General features: G+C 40.4%; 1 protein-coding gene and 1 long non-coding RNA gene across 10 annotated transcripts in view; one reads left to right on the forward strand and one right to left on the reverse strand.

The window, feature by feature from the left end:
* STXBP5 (syntaxin binding protein 5) overlaps positions 1-4,578 on the reverse strand; it is a 159,264-nt gene extending 154,686 nt beyond the window's left edge. For 3 of the 9 annotated variants that reach the window (XM_044423103.1, XM_044423114.1, XM_044423088.1), the window contains exons 1-2: positions 3,609-4,576; positions 2,024-2,121 (exon numbers count right to left, since the gene is read on the reverse strand). In XM_044423103.1, coding sequence (XP_044279038.1) covers positions 2,024-2,121; positions 3,609-3,764 — 254 coding nt within the window. In that variant the 5' untranslated portion in view covers positions 3,765-4,576. Of the gene's footprint in view, positions 1-2,023; positions 2,122-3,608 lie in introns of all 9 variants that reach the window. The other 6 variants (XM_044423071.1, XM_044423062.1, XM_044423096.1 and 3 more) reach the window with 3 other exon arrangements.
* Positions 4,579-5,198: 620 nt separating this feature from the next.
* Positions 5,199-8,799, forward strand: LOC123019939. Its single transcript, XR_006413993.1, has 3 exons — positions 5,199-5,284; positions 5,754-5,893; positions 6,688-8,799. It is a non-coding gene; the product is annotated as an uncharacterized LOC123019939 (long non-coding RNA).
* The last annotated feature ends 12,798 nt before the right edge of the window (positions 8,800-21,597 follow it).

Below are 21,597 nucleotides of genomic sequence, written 5' to 3' on the forward strand. Positions count from 1 at the left end.
ACACATATACTTATTTAATATCCATAAGGCAGATTGAACAGAGCCATAAATACTGAAAGCTTGCCACTGACATTATCAATTAAGGACAATTCCTACCTTTGTTGCAGTTTTGTCCAGCTCCAAAGTATAGGACTATCATTACATAAATAAGGATCTTATAGTAGAACTCCTAGTAAACATTTGAATCTGTACTCTTATTTTCTCCTCCAAAGATTGCTCTATAGTGACTCACTCTAAGTACAAACTCCTGTAATCCTTCATCACTTCTACAGACTCCATGAAAAAAAGGAGCAGGATCCCTTTTCACAAAAAGCAGTGCCAAGAGGAGCGATTTCCATTAATGGGCCTACTTACAGCTTGCCTTGTCCAATGATGAGCATCAGCATGAACACACTGACCAATCTTTAATCTGGATTACTCAGTGCATGAACCCTGATGTTCCCATTCAAAAAATCAGAATTTTTTAGAAGCTGCCACATGCTGCTGACTTTGGCAGCAACGGAGAAGAGTCGCTACTGCCAAAGTCAGCTGCTGCCAGAGTAAAGTTGCTGCACATAGTGAAAGCTTGATATTTTTTAATTTGTAAAGAGAAATATAGATTCAATATTGGGAGTCTGAAACTTGCACATAAACGCATTCTAGAATGTATTAATTCTGCCAGATATGTACTCGGCTTAGTCAACTTCATGTGAATGGAAGCCTATTCCCACAACTGAGTTTCTCTGACTTTTCTTTCCTCACGTACCCTAAATCTCTCCAGAAGGTTTCAACTTTCCAGAGTAAATTAGAGGGATTCATGGTGTGTACAGGGGGAAATGGCAAACCTATTCTAAAAGCAGTTTTTTTCTGCTGACATAATATTTCTACTTGGTATAACCCTGCAATGCTAACAAAGTTTACTAACCCCCCCCCGCATATTTTCTAGTTAGTAAAAAAATAACAAAATGTTACCACCACAATTTTTTCCAAGCACAATATCCTTAAATTAATAAAATAAAAAACCACTTTATTTTAATAAGCCTGTTTAATGTTCCGTATTCTCAGTTAAATGTAGACAGAGTTGCAAACTTTGTAATTCTAGGCACTGCCACAGCTGAAGAGATCATTACTGTGCATTTACTCCATCCCCAAAAGAATTGCTTTTGTTTATCACAGGAAAAGCTTCTACTGAAGAATGACACCACTTAATAACTCAATCTACTCAGTTCACTTCGGTAAACAAGCTACTTTTTTTGCAACTCAACATTTTTCTATTAACATAGTTAGTCATGCAGCCAAACAGCATAAAATCTAAACCCTTAATTACCAATAACCATACATATAAAATATGCTAAATTTCACAACTATTACTGTGGCATCAAACTTTTTAACACATGTTTGACCAACACTAGTGGCAAATCATGTGCAATACTTTATCTGTTTTCTCAATTGTTTTAGTCTCTTAAATTGGCTATGAAAAAACTGGTTTTAGTATTTGTCAGTTCTGAGGTTTGGTGTCACAAGCACAATCTTATTTCACTTACCATAAAACTTATAAGGAAGCATTTTACATCTAAAGAAACATGCTAAAATTATTTGTAGCATAAACATTGTGTCAAAAACATAATACAAATTCTTCTAAATGCAAAAATCTCAACTTCATTCGCAATTAAACTTTGTTAAAAATAATTACTGTACAGATTCTATATATTCTGCATGAGAACCATTTCTTTAACAGTAAGGAATTATTAAACCATTAAAAGTGTGTAACAGACTATGTGAGCTTTATTCAGGTTTCCAGTTTATGCATCCCAAATGGACCAGACAGACAGCTACTGAAAAAAGAAAATCTTATGATACATTTGATGTTCTGGTACAGTTGCATCAGACAACAGTAAATGCAAAGAAACAGGAAACCCCAGTCCCCCAGTCAAATGCATACCTGACTTGCAGAGTGCCTTATCACAGTAACTCCAGTACTATACAGTACACAACGACAGTCTTCTTAGTAATTTTCTTTTTTTAGAAAATTATAAAAGGATACAGCCTTAAAGCACCAGTCTGAGTCCCAATGGCAAGTATCTTCTGAACAGGATCAAAAGCCAAAGCCGAAGGCTGATAGGGGAACCCATGGCGTACAGTCTGTCAAGTCAGAGTAGTGAAGCAATCATGGATCAGGCAGCATCAAGAAAAAAATATATATATTAGAGAGAAGTGATTTCATTTTACTTTCACTTAATTAAGGAACAAGTATTTAAGAAAACAAAATGATCTAAATGACTCTTTACTGGAGAAAAATGGGTACATAGAGACATCAAAATGAAACTTTAATTTGATGCCACTCATGTATATTTAAACTAAACATCCACCAATTCATCTTTCACCTTTATTGTATTCCCACCCTAATCTGTAATTCTTCCCAGAAATAGCTGTGGTTAAGACATCTGAATTAAAATCAGAGACAATCCCTGAGAAAAGTGATGATGCAACCAGTCTTGTAAATTAAATGACCACTAATTATTAAAATGGCTCTTCAGAGAGTTATCACTATTTCTCTGAAGAAGGCCTTGAATGACATAAACCTCCTACTCCAGGGTAGCTTTAAAAAAACCAGACAAACCTCTTACACATACTTCTGCAGCTATGCATTGCAATGGTACTCCATCTCTTCTCTTTACAATTAAATGTATCTCAGCCCAGCATTATATGGTAATGAGACATTCTAACAAAAGATTCCTCATATATAGGCTTATATTAATAAAACACAAGTATTATACTTGAATCTCTAATTCATCTAACTTATATGGGGATACAGGGAAGAAAACATAGGACAGTGCTAGTCAAACATGAATGCTTTTTTAATCTTCAAGATTAACACTCACTCCCACTCCATTATTTGGAAAAAGTAGTCAATCCACAAGCAAGCCAAGCTACAGCTGCTCAGGCCACAGGTGTTGTAAAGGTAGAGATGAGCATTAACATACACATCATTCTGTATTTCATTTTGGCACAGCCAGTGAATTAATCTGCTGCATCATCATTTTGGAATTTAGACTTCAACTGCATTTGCCCTATCTTATCTGAGCAGAAATGTTGTTTTTATTGTTAATAATAATCAACAACTTTCCATCCCTATCCTAAATATTTAAAGAGCTATTAGCACTGTCTGTTTGGTGAATTAAATTTGCAAAAGCCAGATAAAATGCCTATACAAAGCTTGTACTGCCAACAATGCAGAAAATTTTGTAGCCTGTGCCCTTATCCCATCAGAAAGACGTTCTAGCAGTCCTCAGATCTATGCACTTATTACACCCTTCTCTCTGGGAAAAAAGCAACTGAAATATATGTATGCATTTTAGGAACAGCCTAAAATGCAGATGGGATAAATTCTCACAGGAGAAAGATGTTTCTCAATAAAAGCCTGGAGTCCATCATAGCGTCATCCACGTCGTTGCTCCCCCCTGCGCCTCCCCCAAATTTTTTTTTTAAAAAAAGTAAATTGACAGCTTTAGAAGCATAAGAGTCCAGAGCCTGCAGAACCCATCATGGCTACATCATCCTCCACTCTCTCCCTCGCCACCCCCACCCCCATTTCTTCCCAGCCGGCTATTAACGGCTGCAGCATTCACCTTGCAGAGCTGGAAGTGCTCGGACTGTAGGGTCTCTTGGATGTCGTTCTCTCGGGTTGCAGCCTGCTGCTGTTGCGTGGAGGAGGAAGCCGAAGAGGACGACGACGAGCCCGCTGTCAGGCCGTCCAACACCTTCCTGATGTTAAATTTCCTCATGGTCTCTTCGGCGGCGCACCCTATTCTTCTCCCCCCTCCGCCTCCTCCCCCTCTCCACCCCCCTCTTGCCGTGGCTCCTATTCCCGCCTTATCTCACACACCTCATACAAACCACAGCAGAGGCGAGCCGAGGGAGGCAAGAACAGGCGGCGGAATGCCGGGTCCCAATGGGGGGAGATACCAAGAAGAAGCGTCTCTTTCTCTGTCTCCTTTCCCTTCATCCAATCCTCATCATGTGCATAGATAGGGAAGGAGCAGTGCGGGTGGAAAGAGGCTTCCAAAGCTAGCCACAAATTTACAGGGGCAAAGAGCTGCCACCCTTTTCAGGTAAGGAAGGGAGTGGACCTGATTAAGGAAGAAGAAAGAGCCACAACAGGAAGGGAAAGGAGGGAGGGAGGCACGGAGTAAATAAATATAGTGCGAGATTAACGCAGCAGAAGCAGCGCTTCCTCCTACCGCTGCCGCCCTGGGCGCTCACAGGCACGCAAAGCCGGGAAACGGCAGCTTCCCGTTCCTCTCGCAAGTCCCCGCCAGGAGTCCTACGACCACCGCCAGCTGCTGCAGCAGCAGCGCCCGCCCTCCCTTTCCTCTAGACTCCTGGAAGGCCTCTCAGGCCACCTCCTGCAGGCTTTCCTTCCCTCGCCTCACTGCGCCTCTCCGTCCAAGCCCCAATCCTGGGCCCTCTTCGCCACAGGCTCGGACCCCCCCCCCCGCGCCCGCTCCTCGGCTTGCTTCTGCCGCCGCCGCCGCGCGTCTATCGAGCGAGCGAGCCGAGTCCGCGTCTGCCCCTGTGGCTCGCTCGCTCGCTCGCTCTCGCCTCCTCCCCCGCCCCTCCGCTCGCGCGGCTGCGAACCGAGAAGCGACCGCGACGACAGCCTCAGCCTCTGCCCACCCCTTTCCTCTCCTGCCAGTCTCGCATAGCGGGAGCAGCAACTGTCGCGGCTGTCATCCAACCATGTGTCCCCCGCTCCGCCAGCTCCGACCCTCGCTCGCTCTCCCCCTCTGCCTCAGACGCCGCTCCAACTCCCCCGCGGACGGTGGCTGCCTCTGGCGGGTCGCCTCGCCAGCAGTGCTCCCCTCAGTGCGACTCCTGCCCCAGGAGTGTCACCTGCGGCGCTTCGCGGTGGCGGCGGCGGTAGTGCCGCTGGCTGTCACACGCCCCCACAACCATCCTCTTGCGAAGCTGCCCCGGCTTCCGTTGCCTCCTCCCTACCCTGCCTATTCCCTTTTCGCCTGACAACACGGAAACGCAACCCCCTCCGTGAGGCGGCAGCAGGACCGTCTTCTTCCCCACCACCACTGTGGCAGCTGCTGCTGCTGCCTCCTTAAACTGCTGCTGGTGGTGGCAAAGCAGAAACGAACCCCGCGGAGCATGCGCGCTAAAAGGCCTCGAGCAGCACCCGGATGTCGTTGCTTTTGGGTGGTTGTTTTTGTTGTGCTTTGCTCTTTAATGCCCGGTTCTGGCAACAGGAGAAAGGGGGATTTGGGGCTGTAATCCCCGGCGCGCGCTGACGTCGGGAGTAAGCTTTTTTTAAAAAAAAATTCAGAGGCATGCACTTTCCGAATAAGCGTGCACTGGGGCGGACTGGGCCAAGCACGTTGCTTCTCCTAGCCAGGCTGCACACAGTCCGGTGCGCACTCGGCTGAGAGTAAGCCCCGCTAGTTGGGGGGCTTGCTTCATAGTCAAAGTGCACAGGGCCTAGTGCAGTAACCCCGAAGGACTAATGGTGGAGGTCTACCTAGACAATGACTGTCTTGGGGCCATTCTTCATTTTAATTCCCCTCCCCCATAGTTTGCATGCGCTGATTCAGCGTATTCTAGTCCACGACCGTGCGCCTGCTGCTAGCGCGACTACAGAGCCCGGTGACGGCCCTTAGGGTAATCCCCACTAGTCCGCAGGGCCGCCGGGGAACATCACACGGTCATACCGGTGGAGCGCGCGTTATCTTTATTCCAATATAAATAATGCTTTCTGTGTTTCTAATCAGGTTGGCAGTGTTCAAGATGTGGAATAGAAGAAACGGATCTGGAGGCAAGGAGCAATAAAACGGCGAAAATGGACAGGGATCGTGTGCTTGATTTTTTGAAGGGATGCCAATGTTGGAGTGATGTTCTTGAAAGATTTCTGGTATGAAAGGGATGACGGAAGTAGAAAGCAATGAGGGTGAAAGGATTGTGTCGATGCCGGTAATTAGTTTTGCCTGGATGGAGTAGAAGGAGTAGGGGCAGAGGTCTTGTATGGAAAAGACCTAAGTTTCCTAACAAACGCTTTCCACTAGAGTGACCTTGGGCAAACCTCTGGTTTCCTTGAGCTTAAATCAGAGGGATCTATATATAACACCCATGAAACACTTTGTATATTAAATTCTGCAAGAGATATTGATAATGACATTTCATTTTGTAATGTTTGTTTTGAAGCATACAGGTTGAAGCCAGCATGTGTGCAAGCTATTGCTTTTTTCAAGTAGATTTTTATTTACTCCCTGAAAGGCTCAAGGCATTTTTAACATGAAGTGTAAAATTACCTGGCATTTTCAGTGTATTGTCTATAATGGGGCCTTTTCCCATTACAGACAGCTTCTATAGGATTCCTTAAAGACTTTTCCAAGTCCTGTTCTTTTAGTGCCATAAACACCCAAAAACTTAAACTGTTTTCCTACGGAGAGTTCTTACACTAACTGAGGGAGGAGGAGGAGGAGGAGGAGATGAGCAGAAATGCAGGTAGAAGTTTTGATGTTAGAAAGTTAAAGGTTTAGTAGGGCTGGCTGGAAAGAGCCAAAGGAGAAAGGAACCAATTCTAGAAAGTACAAAAGTGATTAGAAGAAAGGTAGGAAGAGCTTTTGGTTCCATTGAAGGCCAAACAGCTGAAGTATTAAAATGGCAGCTACAAGTAGATAATAAAAGATTTGTTCACTTCCACAGCAAACTCATTAACAAATCATCCTTCAGCTGCACCTAATACGTCTAACACCATCATGAAGACATCTGATCCTGCTACTGGTAACCTTTATTGCCATATGATCATTTACCCTAGTGCTGCAGCTGCTTACCAACACTGAACTTTTACCTTGATCCTCTCCACCAAGCTTTCTCCAAGAGATTTTATCTTGATCCTGCATGTACTTATCAAAATGCTTTGTGAGCATGTGCTTCATGTGTGCAGCTATGTACCAGCATTGTTCCAGGGCCTTTTTTGCCTCATCTTGCAGACACTTACCATAATCTTCAAGAAGTAACCTGATTGGCTCTGTCCTGTGCTGTTAAAAGGATCAATAAAATTTATGTGAAATGAAAAAAAGAGGAAGGGGTATATCCCCTCAGCAAAGGAAACACACCTGTTGGTGTCATGCATTATTGCATTTTGTACAACCTTGCTCCTTTGTTTATTATATTTCTGTATTGTCCAATAGCCAAAGTTGAATGTGCTGTTAATAAAGTCAAATAAAAACAAACTCCTTCTGAAGCAAGTCTGCAAACAAGTCCAGTCTAAGCTTCATGTGTGAAAACAAACATCAGCCTATTAATGTGATTAAGATTTATACTTTATACATTAAATTATAAAGCTGTTAATCAACAAGCCCAACTTATTTAAATGAGACTTACTCCCATGAATGAATATGGGAATAAAGCCTAAAACTTTTTCCTGCACCCAGGTAATGATGGACAGTTTGGTCATAATTTTAATTGGGGCTTTATTGTACAGAATGGATGCTTGGCTTTACTTTGGTTTTTTTTAAGATTGTCCCAAGACTATTTGGTAGTGGATGGTATACAAAAATTTTAAATAAATAATCCAAGGCAAATCTACTGAGATATCCAACTGAAATCAGTGGCTACAAACATAGTTAACTTTTTGCCTTAGTAAACTGCATTATGGATAAAATACTCAGGCTTTTGAACAGTCAATACTATTACTGACTCAAGAGTTCTTAGGTCCCCATTTGTTAACCATTTCAAGCATGAAATTGAATGATCTGAGGCCTGGTTTAGACTTGTGGCTGAATGAGGTGGGATTAAAAAGATAGTAATCTGACATATTAAAGTAAAATGTTCAACTTAAACTTTAGGTGAAAGATCACAGTTTGGAATGTTCACATGAAAAAACAAGTATCTGCAAGGAGAATCAAAGAGCATGGAGCAGGCAGTGTATGAACTTTCCCCCCAAATGTATAGATGTTTACCTGCAGGAATTATTTTAGTCCAGTCTGCTCTAAATTCTATCATGTCATTGTGTTGTCTAGGTAGGCCAGGAAACTGTGAGAAGTTTAGATATAGTGTCCTGGATAACAAGGCAAAGTGTAACTAAAGTCAAGGAAATATTTAAGACAATTCAAGATATTTATTGTTTTACTTTATACCACCAATATTAAAGCTATCTGGATAATTCACAAAACTATTAACCTAGTCTTAAGATGTAAAACCAGACAAGAAGAAACCCTTTTCCTTGTTAGATTATTGGAATTTGCAACAGAGTACATTACAGAATTAGTCAAAGAGAGCAATGCTCAGGCAACAATTACCATGAGTTTTACATACTGAAGTCTATTGAAAAGAATGTATAAATCTCAGCATTTATTTTTTGTATACTGTTTTTCTACAGAATTGTATGCAGATTTAGATACAAATTAAAATTAAAACTAAAATATTTTAAAATAGAAAAGCTCACATATATATGAATTTATCCAAGCAAATGCCTACAGATATAAATGGAAAAATTTAGCATGTTTCTTTATCCTAATGAAATCCCTGACTCGCAGTGTGAGCCTGTGCATGTTTACTCAGAAGTAAATCCAACTGACTTCAGTGACACTTTGCAAGCATTTTTAGCACTGCAGATTTCCAGTGCAATCTTATATCTACTTAGAAGTAAGAACCACTGGGTCCAATAAGAGAATAAAGGATCACAACATTAAATGTTCAGCTTTGTCTGGATAATGTGCACAATGAGTTGAAGACCTTCAGTGGTGGCTGTATGTGTCCATCCCTGCTTTATCACAAGAACGGCTGTTATCGTTATATTAATATTAAATTATACAATATACCAAACCCAGAATCTTCTTGTAGTATACGTATTTTCCTATAGTAGTATAGGCAATTATTATGACTACAACTTTTCTTATAAAGTTATTAGAATTTGGGTTTCCCCCCACCCCCATAATTCTCAACACCATCACATTCTTTAAATAGACAAATGTATGCAGAAAGTTATTGCTTACAAGTAAAATATATGAATATAGGAATTTTGATGATGCCTTTCATTCAAAAATGATAACAAATTTAACACACTGTGCTGAACATAGACCAACACCATATATTTTATGGAAACTTGTTATTCTTAAGATTTATGTAGCAATGTAGTTAAATGGCAAAGGCATGCATTCATAACCCCACTGTGCACTTTATATGTCCTTAGAATTGATCCAGTTTCTTGAGCCACTGTGTCAGAAAAGTAAAATGTTTGGGCATGTGATTGGCTACAGAAAACTTCACAACTTGTGAGCTTGCACAGTTGTTATGATTCCCTGCAGGCACTGCAATGTAGATTGCTACTGCTGTGGGCAGAATCTCACTGTCAACATGTCACCAAAATGTTGTTTCTTGGCCCAGTGCTTGCTGCAACAGCAGAACTGGATCTCATGCACTTTCCTGGTGCACTTTTCACAAAGGCATTTTAACCATGATGGAGCCATGAAATTGACACAAATCTGTCTGCTTAATAATATGTAGTATCCCTTTACAATGAGATTGCAACCGAAAGGCAACAGAATTCATCAAGTACTGGCCACTGTCGCAGTTGTGACATCTGTTTGCCATCACAGATACAAATGTCTGAAGGGCCCTTGTGTGTAAGAGAGAGTGAAGGCATGAAATTAGGCCTCTTTTTCAGATTGCTAGATTTAGCCTGATAATTGAGATTGGGCAGGTGTGTACACACCTGTGTTCATCATAATGATATGTACCCACATTACAGGAAGCAGGAGTGTGGCTGAGAAAGGGTGGGCTGTGTAAAATTGCTTGGTGTTGCTACTTAACCCCAGAGAGGGTTAGAGTACAATGTGGCAACTCTGTAGTGCAGTCCATTATTAATGTCCAGTTTCCTGACTTTAGGAAAATGCAGCTTGAGCTTTGAAATTGTATTAGCCATCATTACAACAGCAGTGCCATATTTGAAGGGTTGGCTAGGGTTCTTATGAGGATATAGCTTTACGTGAGCCTGCTTTTTTTTTTTTTTTTTTGGCTTTTGTAGGAGAATGAAGCGAGGTCTCTCCCCATTTATCTGTCACTTTCTCTCCCCTGTCTTCCCCTTATTGCAGGCCTTCAAACTGAGACAATGTGCTATGTACCTCCTCAGAAGTTAATGTTTTCTCATGTGTTAGAGTAATAAATAGCCCTGTTGTGAAGGTACCTGAACCTATTTGTGTTGCCTGCACAGCAGAGCCTAGAAACGGAATGCAAGCTCACTGGGACCACATACTCCAAGTTAACCTTACCTTTCATCCCTGAAATGGTCCTTGGCCTAAGGGCTTCCTTGCCTTGTCTAGTGTCTCCAAGATGCTTTGGACTTCAGTTACCATCAGGCCCAGCTAACATACCAATGGTCAGTAATACAGGGAGTTGTAGGGCAAAACATCTGGAAGGCATGCGATCAGGGTCAACTGATCTTGAGAAGATTCACCAGCATTTCCATGATGAAGGAAATAATTCCTACACAAACCATGTGATGTTGGCAATGTTCTGATAAAGTTGATGCCCTCCAATATCTAATTATATTCTTAAGACAGCTGTATTGTGTTCATGCATGTGGCTTTTTCCTTCTTGTTCCAAGCTATGTGGTTCCTTTTTAATCCCTCATTCCAAACAGAGTTTAATTAGAGTTCATGATGCTTCTTGAATTAATACTCTTATGCATTAGCATTGTTCAGTTTCCAGTATCTTCCACTGTTCTGTCTAGGCTTCTAAATGTCATGGAATGTGACATTAAACAAACACAGAAGGGAAATGTTTGGGTGTGTGGTAGTGGTATGACATCCACTATGCATGTGAATTACAGCCACAAAGTCCCATGCAGCTCCCCTTAGAAAAATGTCTGCAGATGCCCATGCTTGGATTGTATTTATGTAATTCTCAAACTGATAGAATAGCAGCTATGTGTCCTCCCCGCCACCCACCCACACTGCACAACCCCACAATAATTTTGTGTCAGCCATGTGTAGGTACAACTTGGGCCAGCCAGCTGGGAACATCAGGCTATATACTTGTCTTCAATCCCTTCCCCCACAACACACACACCATTTAGTCCTCATTTTCAGTGTTTTCTCCAGGATTTAAGCTTGATTGCCTTTGCAGTGTATTCCCTGAGGTTTGACTCGGGCTATTCCTGTAATTCTATCAGTGTTTGAAGGAGTAATTTATTTTTCTGCTTATCCAAATCTTCTTTTGGCCAGTGCAAGGACTTAATTAATTTCCTTCCTACAGTCTAAAAATGCACAGTACTCTGTTTCCTTTCCTTTTGTTCACATAGTCCATTGAGTTCACTTTGCAGTTCTCTGTTCCACTAAATATCTGCTTTGGCCAGCTTAGAATTGACAAGGAAAGCTTCTTCAAGGAAGTATCTGCTTCTTTTCTCATCCCCAGTAAAAGATAATAAAAGTTTTGTGTCTGATTGTAGCAGTGTCTAAATATAACCTTCAGTTTTGGTTTAATGTATATTGTGCCTTTATCAGTTAAGCAGAGTGCATATTCTATAGACAGTTCAGTATTTCTTAAGTAAACCCATCAATTGTTGATTGAAAGATGTTTTGGGTTTGCAAACTGCAGCTGTTTTAGATAGCCTCCCTTTTTCATTTTTCAATGAAGCTTATCAAATTCATACTATGTGAAGCTTATCAAATTCATACTATGTGTGAACCTCCCTGGAATGCCTAGAATAAGTTCCATTGAATTCCAACCTTCCTGATGAAAAATGTACAGGATTTGATGGCCCTAAATCAAATTATTAAAATGCATATGAGGTGAATTCAGCTAATGTAAATAGCATATGGATTTTTAAAACCTGGGAGCATGATACTCCAAAGTTTGAGACATCTTTTTAATGTTTTTGCTTTAACAGTTGAACCCATCTACTTGGCTGACAGTTTGTATTAGTATATTTATGAATTTGTAATTAAGTGTTGCAAGCTGTCCTGAGTTGGGTTAGAAATGATTCAAGGTGAAAGCTTTGCAAAGTGGTAACAACTGGGCCATTTTGAATTTCTGCTATCATCATATTGCTTGATTATTGTAGCCTATATTCAAGATAAGGTAAAATTAGCCAGTATTATTACATTATTTCATTTAAATAGATTGCTAGTAAATCATGCAGGCAGGCCAATTGAAGTTTAGTCAATGCAGGCAAATGGTTTGGAGGTGATCTTGAGATAACAATTGGGCATCTATCTGCATTTTTGAATGATATTCCCATCAAAGCTTGGGAGAGGTGTTATACCTGCAGCTGAGGTGAGGGGACAGCTGCGGTTTTGGGAGATAGTACTGAGTAGTTTGGGGAGGCAGAGGTTGTTTCCTTATTAGGGCCCCCAGTTATTTTAGGGTGTGCTTCAGGTTGATTTTTCAACGAAAGCTACAAGCCATTCCCTCTAGCATATTAGATCCCTTTTGGTTTTAACCCAGTAGGTGGTGGCTATTTGTTTTTAAGTAAATTCATTCCCAGTAGTAGTTCTGGAGTAACTCGACACTCATTTAAGCCCTAATAACAAATGACTTCCGAGTACCAGGCTCTCCATAAGACCTTAAGCTAGTCTCTGTCAGCTCAACTCTTTCTCTGGATTCCATTTATGTGACAGAACCTCCAGAGAATGGGGCAGAATCTTTGAAATATGTTGAGACTGATTAGATGTAATAAACTTCTATAATCTGGATGATATATTTTCCAGCTCCTCTCCACTCCCACCCCATCTTTAATGGAATAAACAACTATGACAAAATTACTCATTTTATCTGTATATAAATGGCTGTCATGCTATGTTGGAAAGCATTTTTCCTAGGCCATGTCAATCTCATGTTTCAAAATTTTATACAAATTATGTAATTCAAGATAATATTTCATCTTCATTGTAAACAACCTCCTATGTAAAAAAAAAAAAAAAAAGACTATTTGATGCACTATTATTCCTACTGGCATTGCAACACATTTCATTATCAATGGCAGAGTTGTTTCAGTTTATGTTGGCATACTATAGAAATATTCTTCCATAAACAGATACCAAGAGAATTTCTGTACAATAATATGCTGGTGTTTTAAAGTTCTTATCATGAGTAGTTCTAACTAGAAGGTTAAAATGGTACAAGGACAGGATACTAATAATGTGAAATACTCAAAGTTACATAGCAACCAGACCTTGATTGTGAGTTCTATGAAGAAACCAGCAAAGGTTTCCCAATTACAAATACGGAAATTGCAGCAATGAAGAGGAGCACTGTATCAGGTGACTAAAATGGTAAAAGAAGTATCTCCTTAGTTTAAAGTCATGATTCAAAATTACATGTGAAACATCAAGAGAACTGGAACTTGCTATTCACCCTTTCAGCATCTGTGTTCATGTTTAACAGTGTCAAGTGCTTTTGGATTGTGTGCTTTCTTCTTAGAGTACTTTCTGCATATTGACTATTGTGTTGCCTGCTGTGCAGTCCTTACCCTCAGACTCACTTTCTGGAGGGGACAGAACTGGGTGGAAGTGCACTCCAGCCAGCACAGAGGAGCCCTGCTGGAGCCAGGGCTATCTGCAAAGAAGATTCCAGTAATGCCAAGGAAAAGCTCTGCCAGTGATTGCCCCCAAACCATTCTGAGGGAGGGAATGAACTGGTCTTTTCCTCCCATTAAATTCAAAACAATGTTGGAGACTAAGCAGGGGACAGAGTATATTCCTACTCCATGACATCCATCCTTGCCACCAGCCTAAGCTACAGGGTTTGGGTATCCCCATTTATAGAACAAGATCCCCACTAAAGCCCACCTGGCACCAACCCTAGTATTTTTCAGTGTCAAGTTTGTTATCTATGACAGAGCATTTAATTAACTTTAATATTATATTGAGGCTTTATGTCAGCGGCTTAACAGGTGATTTAATTTGTGTAATCTGTTGTTGCTTTTTAAATTTGGTTTTAAACATTTTACATTTTATGTGTAATTTTATGAAGTTCTATTGTCATCTATATTTTATGTTGTATTATTGTGTTATTTTATGTGCTGTTGTAAACCAACCAGAGAGGTTCAGCTATTGGGACATACTGAAATAAAATTAATGGTAGTAATACCTGTTATTCATATTTCAAGGAAGATCAGCTCTGTGCAAGGCTGTATCCATTTGGAAGTCTTTTAAATGTGATTACACTCAAGGTGAGTTTTTAGAAGAATGAAGGATCAGGAACTCCATAAACTTCCTCAAAAATGGATGGTTTATTTCACTTAAAATGCAGGTAGTCCAATGGCAACTAAACCAAGATTATCAAAAAATTTGCTTTAGTTGTACAGATGTTTCCTGCGTAGGTTTTAGTTTTCTATCCTAAACTCATAGAAGTATATTCCTCTGAACTCTGTTGGGTTTGTATTTTAGTAACTTAGTTAAGTGTTAAAAGGTCTTACTTGCACCACTTCAAGCAGCTTTATTACATCTCTAGCATGCTTTCCCAAAGACGCTCAGGAAGTATATGGATTATATCCAGCTGTGTCAGTCCAGTAGCACAAATGACATTGTACTAGCAGAAACCAAGTTCTAAACTACCTGCAAGTGGGGGAACCCAATTAATGTTTTGCTTGCACAACTTGTTGCAAAACTCCATGTGGATTTTAGTTTTCTAAGTGGTTCACCAGAGCAGCACTACAGGAAAAGGCAGCAACGCTCTGCGAGTACAGCAGTTTCTTCCACTAGCAGCACATTGGGCTGAGGCCAATGGTTCCTTCTCTCCAAATATTCACACAACCATTCTATGTGATAAGTTAGGTTATGGGTAGCACTCGTATCATCACTTACGTGGGAGTTCCACTGAAATCAGTGGCGCTTTAGGATTGCTCTGTAAGAAACTGAACAACTACACATGCAACTAGAAGCTTCTGTGGGGGAACTTCCATACAGGGCTTCACATTGCCGCAGGAGCTGCTATGACAGGGCATGCCGCAGCTTGTTGCTACTTGCAGACCTGGTGAAGGTGGGCTGCCAGGGTGCTTGGCAAGCCACCTGCAGCCCTAAAACAACACTATGTTGGGGTTGTCAGGCTCCCAACAACCCACACTCATTGGGTTCATATGTAATTACAAGCTATGGCATTCCCTCTTCCCTGCTCTGGCTTGAATAGTCAAAATGGCAGCCACCTCAGCGACCAAAAAGCACCATAAGGAAATGCTCCCTGTGCAATCAAGCAGAAATCATGAAGAAGAGAAAGAGGAGCAGCTGGCAACAGTGATGGTGATGGAGTAGGCTGAGTGAGTGAGGGGGCCCATTGGGAGTGTCTTGTCCAAAGACTCCCCCAAAGCCTGGAACAAGCACAGTCATCACTGTTTTCCTTTGGACTTCTCATAGTGCATTTATATGGAATAAATAAGCATCAAGGACCAAATAGTAATCTCTCTTTCAGCTTTTCAATACTCTTAGAAATTTACTGATTTTCAGTTCAGCCTTTGGCTATAGGAAGGCCTAAGAAAGATATTAGCTTTCCAAGATGACCTGAAGGTCAATAAACGGAGGCTCCTGTGGATTAACTGAGAAAGCACATTCTAAGGCAGAAGAGCCTTCACTGAAAATGCTTTGCCTTCTCCTTCTGATTAAAACTGGATGGCTGTCACTTCTAATACTGTGGTTGATCCTATGTGGTATTATGAGAAAAGAGAGACTCCCCAGCTCCTCTTCTCTTGAGTGATGTGCAAACTCCTTAGCTCACCTTGACTTACAACTTGTTTTTTGTGATCTTTCCTTGTGAGTGGTAAAAAGAACAACACCCTGAGTCCATTTGAAGACCCACAAAAAGATGTAAGAAAACAAGGGAACAAATGGTTTCACCTTGGCCAAATAATTTTTTTTTTCTGTTTCAGCCTTCCTTCCCATTCTGTATAAGATAATTGATGGTACAATTATGGTTTTTCAAAAAGGTTTTCCAGCACAAATTTAGTATATGCCTTTATTGGATGATATGCTTTTCTACAACCTCTCTTAAAGCATGTGGAAGAAGCTTGAGTTGGAGAGGTGATGTGTAGAAGAGGTGAATAGAAGGAGAGTTGGTGGGCAGAGCCAAGGTTGGCTTTGAGCAGCAGAGCACTACAAATCTTGAGGCAAAGGGAGCTGCAGCCACCCACAAATGCTATGGGACACCAGAGTGAATTATAGAAGGTTGGGGTTTACTTGCCTTTACTATACTTTGACCAGATGTTTTATATATATAGACCACTGGTGGGGAATCTGTTGTCCTAGAGGTGTTCTTTGACTCAGCCCCCAACAGGACCAATGACAGGATAATGTGGGTTGTGGTCCATCATCAGGCAGCAGATTTCCCAGTTCATTATAAATGTAGCACATTTTATTATGTGGTTTATCATCACTTCCATTTTTGCTGTTGTGTTGTAGGTCTACTGAAATAAACACATTACCTCAGGGATAGATATGATCACACATTAAAATAAATGAATAAAGATTAGTTCTACACAATTAAAACTAAGATCCATTTCAATATCCATTCTTCCTGCACAAGTTTGTTGAGAGGGGTATTAGGTAACAAAGGAAACAGAGCATTACTTCTTCAGTTTGTTGTTTTTTCCTACCGAATTTAAGCAAGCCAGCCACTGATAAGTAGCATTTTCATTCATTCCACACAATCCCTTTGACATGGTAAACACTTTCGTGTAACTCGAGAAATAATAGCAAAAAGGACACCTCCCTCCTTACATTATATACATGATCTATGAAACTGTGGAAACAAACCCAAACTACAAGCGTTTTCTAAAGTTAATAGAAAATCAGTCCAGTAGACACAATCTGGAGGCTATTTCAGTTTAATAGTATGGCCTTTTTATGTGGCAAACAACTCAACAGCTAAACAAACAAACAAAACACTTATCAGCATGGTTAACAATATTAATAATGTATTAGATTAAAAAACAATAACACATAATTATCAGCATACGCATCTTTTTATACAGCATATATACAGCTACTGTCTAAGGCTGCAATTCTATGCCTACTTGCCAAGGGCCTAAGTGCTGCTAAAATCAGTGGGACTTAGTTCTGAGTAAGCAATAAGAGGATGATGTTGAACAAACCTTAAAGAGTTTCCGTGTGTTTTGGTAGGACATAATGAGCAATATGCACTTGGACACTCGTGATACTGTCAATAATGTTGTGTTAGAATTAGAGACCTCTAGTGCAATGTCTGTTGCCTTGTGTGTATTATATTATGTCTGTTGTAGGGATTTTAATGATGTGAGCTGGCCAGAGAGCCTACAGCTAGTGGGGTAGCATACAAATGGAATAAATAATAAAGAAATGGGTTTGCTAGGGAATCTTGTCATGCACACTAATGCAATTGGCAGTGTGGACTAGGCAACATGGTACCTGCTCACACTGATATGCTCATGGACAACCTCTTGGTGCCTGCCTAAGTGCTCCTTCCCTACCCTGATTTATTTATATTATTATTATTATTATTATTATTATTATTATTATTATTATTATTATTATTTAAATAACTTTTTTTTTTACCAGAGGTGGAATTGCTTCAAAGCGAAGCAAAGGTCTCTAGCTAGTCCTGTCTTCCTATGAACACTTCTGGGCCACCTATGGGGCACAGATATATTCTAATCCATGAAATGAGGGTGGCTGCAGGGTGGTGTTTTCATCAGTAGTGAATCCATTTTGTGGTGGTGCCCAGGACAGTTTCTCAAATTGCCAAATGTGTGCATGAACCCAAAATAATTTCCTACCATTGTGCTAGAGGTCTATTCATTTATGTTACTGCTGTGTCCAACTGAATATTGCACATAATTGGAAGGTGAATCATTTGAGGTGCACAGGCTCAATAATCCACTTAGAGGGAGCTGCTATTGTTTAGCGGAATATAAATTTAATAATAAATAAATAGGTGCAAGGCTTGATGTAATAAGGTGTAGGGTTTACAAAGTGGTGGATAATCTCAGTCTAATGTGATCCACTCCATCTTTGTTGTGGAAATCATTTCTCTTCTTGGGAAGTTCTCTCTCTCTCTCTCTCCCCCCCCCTCTCTCTCTCTCTCACACACACACACACACACATTTCCTATGTACTTTTCTGACTCTGAAAATATAATTATGTTTGATGACAACAATTTATATCCCTCTGAATGGCTGAAGGAGTACTTATCTTCCAAGCTAATACAAATCAGAAATGGTCTTACTAAAGATCTGGGGGAGTGATTTCAAACGTGCTGAATATTAATATTTGCAAACAGAGTGCCTGACATTTAAAATGTTATTACTATTTGCACTAGGATTCCAGAAGACAGTTGAAATTTATGCAGTGATTTTGCTTGGACCTCTGCAGGAAGCTATTCTTAGGAATGGAAAAGTTGCTTTATGTAGTACTTCCAGAATATTGATCTAAGACTAGGTTGAAATACATTTCAGATTAGTGTACTTTGTGAGCCATAATTATTTTTGCAATAAGAAATCTAAGAGCACAAAGGTGAAATTGCAAAGGCTTGGATTCTAAGTTACTCTTGTTATCTAAGAAGGGGGAGATGCAGAGGACTAATTCCATGAATGAAAACTCTGTTCTTTATTCTGTTCATGGAAGGACAGTGGGATGGCCATATATTTTGCTTTACAGAGGACACTGTTTTGTGTTGTGCTGTGTTGTGTTAAGTGCTACCCAGTTTAAAGAGTTTAAAGAAAGGAGAGAAGGGACACTGAAGTTGCCCATCAAGAATTAGCACCAGGACAGCAGGCTGACCGATCACACATGGACCCAATCTTCTGTACTACAGTGAGATGTAATTTATTTTTATTTAAACTGCAGTAAACATGCATATAAATAATCAGATGCAAATCTGACGCAACTGCATCTCCTCATTTGGCCTCAGCATTAGTGATATGTTTCTTCTCTTTTTTGGCAATGCATAAGTATCTACCCTAAATAAAAGTTAGGACTCAAGCTAATAGGTGCTTCTTTTTTAGTTTACGTACTTAGTAAACTTAGTAGTTTAGTACTGTTACGTACTTGTGGTGAGGAAATCAAGTGTAATAGTTAAACAATGCACATTGTACAACTGGTGGACACAAAGTTTCTCTTTTCCTCTGGTCCCTCCCTTTTGAAGTCACAACATGGACCCATGCAGCTAAATTGCAGTGGAATCTCAGGGGATGAGATAGATTTGGGGACGAGCAAAACAGCAGATCAACTACCTCTTCCCAAGCCTTGCCAGCTCTTGCCAGCTGGGTGACCCCTCCATTGAATCCTCCCTCCCCACTGAGAATTTAGCTATGCCAGCTTCAAGAGGGCCGTGCTAAGGGACCCAAACCTCTTGAGGCAAACAGAACAGCTTAGGACCCACTGGATCCGAAAGGCAGGTGCGACTTATCCCTGGAAGCACCTCATTTTGGGAACACCACCATGGGTAACTTTTCATTTGGAGAATGCTTCACAAGTCTGAGGGGAGGGGGTCTTGTAGCAGTGGAGCCCCCCACCCATGCCAGTGAAACTCCTCCTTACCAAGAAAACCCTGCTCTTAGCCACACCTAGCATGATTCAGGGTTTAGGATTGTTTTGCCTAGCATTCGTGGTAGTATATTTTATACACTAATTAAATTTAATTCTAAATTTAGTTAGAATTAAAATGGAATATATATCAATTTGTAACTTGCTTGGCATCTCAAAGCTATTTTAGAAAAGGAGAGGTTTATGTGTCAACTGAAACTTGCAAGAGCTCATCAGAAAGCATAAAAAGGAATCTTTGTTGATTTTTTGATAAAGTCTTAGGCATATTTTATACATTTTTAAAAGCCACAATATAATTCACCATAAAAGTATTAATATGTACATCATGCCAGATATGAACTGAAGTATGAAACAATGGTCATACAATGTATTCTTACTTTGGATCTTTGGATTTTTTAAAATCTGTAGTTGATATCGAATGCTATCTTGGATGGTCACATTTACACTTTCCACTAAAATAATCTCATATTTTATTTAAAAATTGTTATTATATGGACCTTCTGAAATTTGAAATGAAAATGGCTTTTTTATTTCTTGTGTGTTTTTATGCTTTTCATTAAGTCACTGGCTGTGTTGGAACTACTTGAAACCAATAGTGCAAGGATGTTAGTCCTTTTGACTGGATTTGCATGACATAGCAAACAACCCTGCACTATTTCCATGGCACGTAGATTTTTGCCCTAACTTACCCATCAGACAATCACATGGTTCCTCAGACAGTGCAGTTTCTGTGGTTCCTCATTTGGCTACACATCCCAGCAGCCCTGAGTGAAATTCCCATCCTTTCCCTACTCTTGCCTATGAACCAAAGCAGCCACCTTCTGATTGGTTTGCTGCAATCCTGAGGTGGGTTTCCCTTTCCCCTTCTGCTTTTCCTTCCCCTTTCCAAGGGTACCTGCATGTCTGTGGCACCGCCCAACCAGCCTCAGTAGAGATTTTTATGCCCTAAAGTAATTTTTATATTTTATTTTCATTTGTAGAGATTAAATATATCACCATGATTTCCTCACCATGATTTCCTGCTTCACCTTCCATGTTTTTTTGGTGCTGTCTCCCTGTTTCCAACAGTGTACAGGAAAATGGGCACATTACTTGAGCAATAGAAATAAAACAAGCATTGATGTGTCTGTGTCTATGGTGTTGAGGGCAGTAGAGATCAAAAGATAAGAGCTGCCATTTCTGTTACCACTCTTGCCAGGTAACTCTATGGTGTGTCTATAGTAACAATGGTAAAATGATGTTCTGGGTCTAGACAACCAAAGAAGTTGTAGGGAAGTATAGAAACCTTAAAACAAAAGGTTGATTATCTTGGTGGTTCAGAAAAGTGATCCTACCATGCAGGACCTCCAGAACTGGGTCCAGATGACACAACAGATCCACAATGGTAAGATTTCACCATGGCTTCTTGTTCCATGTGAATCTGCCCTTATGCCCATTGGACCTTATTCCCAGGTTAACTTGTTTAGCGCTGTAGCTTCAATGGTGTGACACCATGAGATGCCCATTTCTAAGTGACGGTCAGATTCTGCAATCAACAAAATCAAGTGGTAAAACTTTCCTTGGAATCTTCTGGTGCTATTATATCATTGCATGTACTACTAAAGAAAAAACAGAGCTCTGCTGTCTTTGCATGTAGAAGGCTGCTACACCAGGGAGGGGGTTTAGCTTAGCCTCCTCACTGACATGCTAATTTTCTACATTTAGGGAGTTTACCCCGCTACCTCAATGGGGCACATTATAAGAGGTGATATATCACTGCAGTCTGAAGAGCTTCAGTCCAGATACTGCCAAATATATGCACTTGCCCTTAGTTTCCTGTGAACATAATCACAGAAAGATTATCCTTCTGTTGGAGTCAGATTAAAGCATATTTCCAGCATCTATCCTTACCTCTTATCATTTTCCAATAATATCCCCAGTGATAAAGACTTTTATCTTGGGAGGACAGAGATTGAGGCAATTCTTTGCTGTAGCAAAAGCAAAACTTTTCACTAGGGTAGAGATGAATAGATTTAAATTGGAATGTTGGTACATTTATTTTAGGGTGACCACCTGCACAAAGAAAGGCCAAAACTGAGGCTGTCATATTTTAGACACATCA

Source organism: Varanus komodoensis, unplaced genomic scaffold (genome assembly GCF_004798865.1).
Source record: "Varanus komodoensis strain SLA01 unplaced genomic scaffold, ASM479886v1 scaffold1, whole genome shotgun sequence".
NCBI classification, from domain to species: Eukaryota; Metazoa; Chordata; class Lepidosauria; order Squamata; family Varanidae; genus Varanus; species Varanus komodoensis.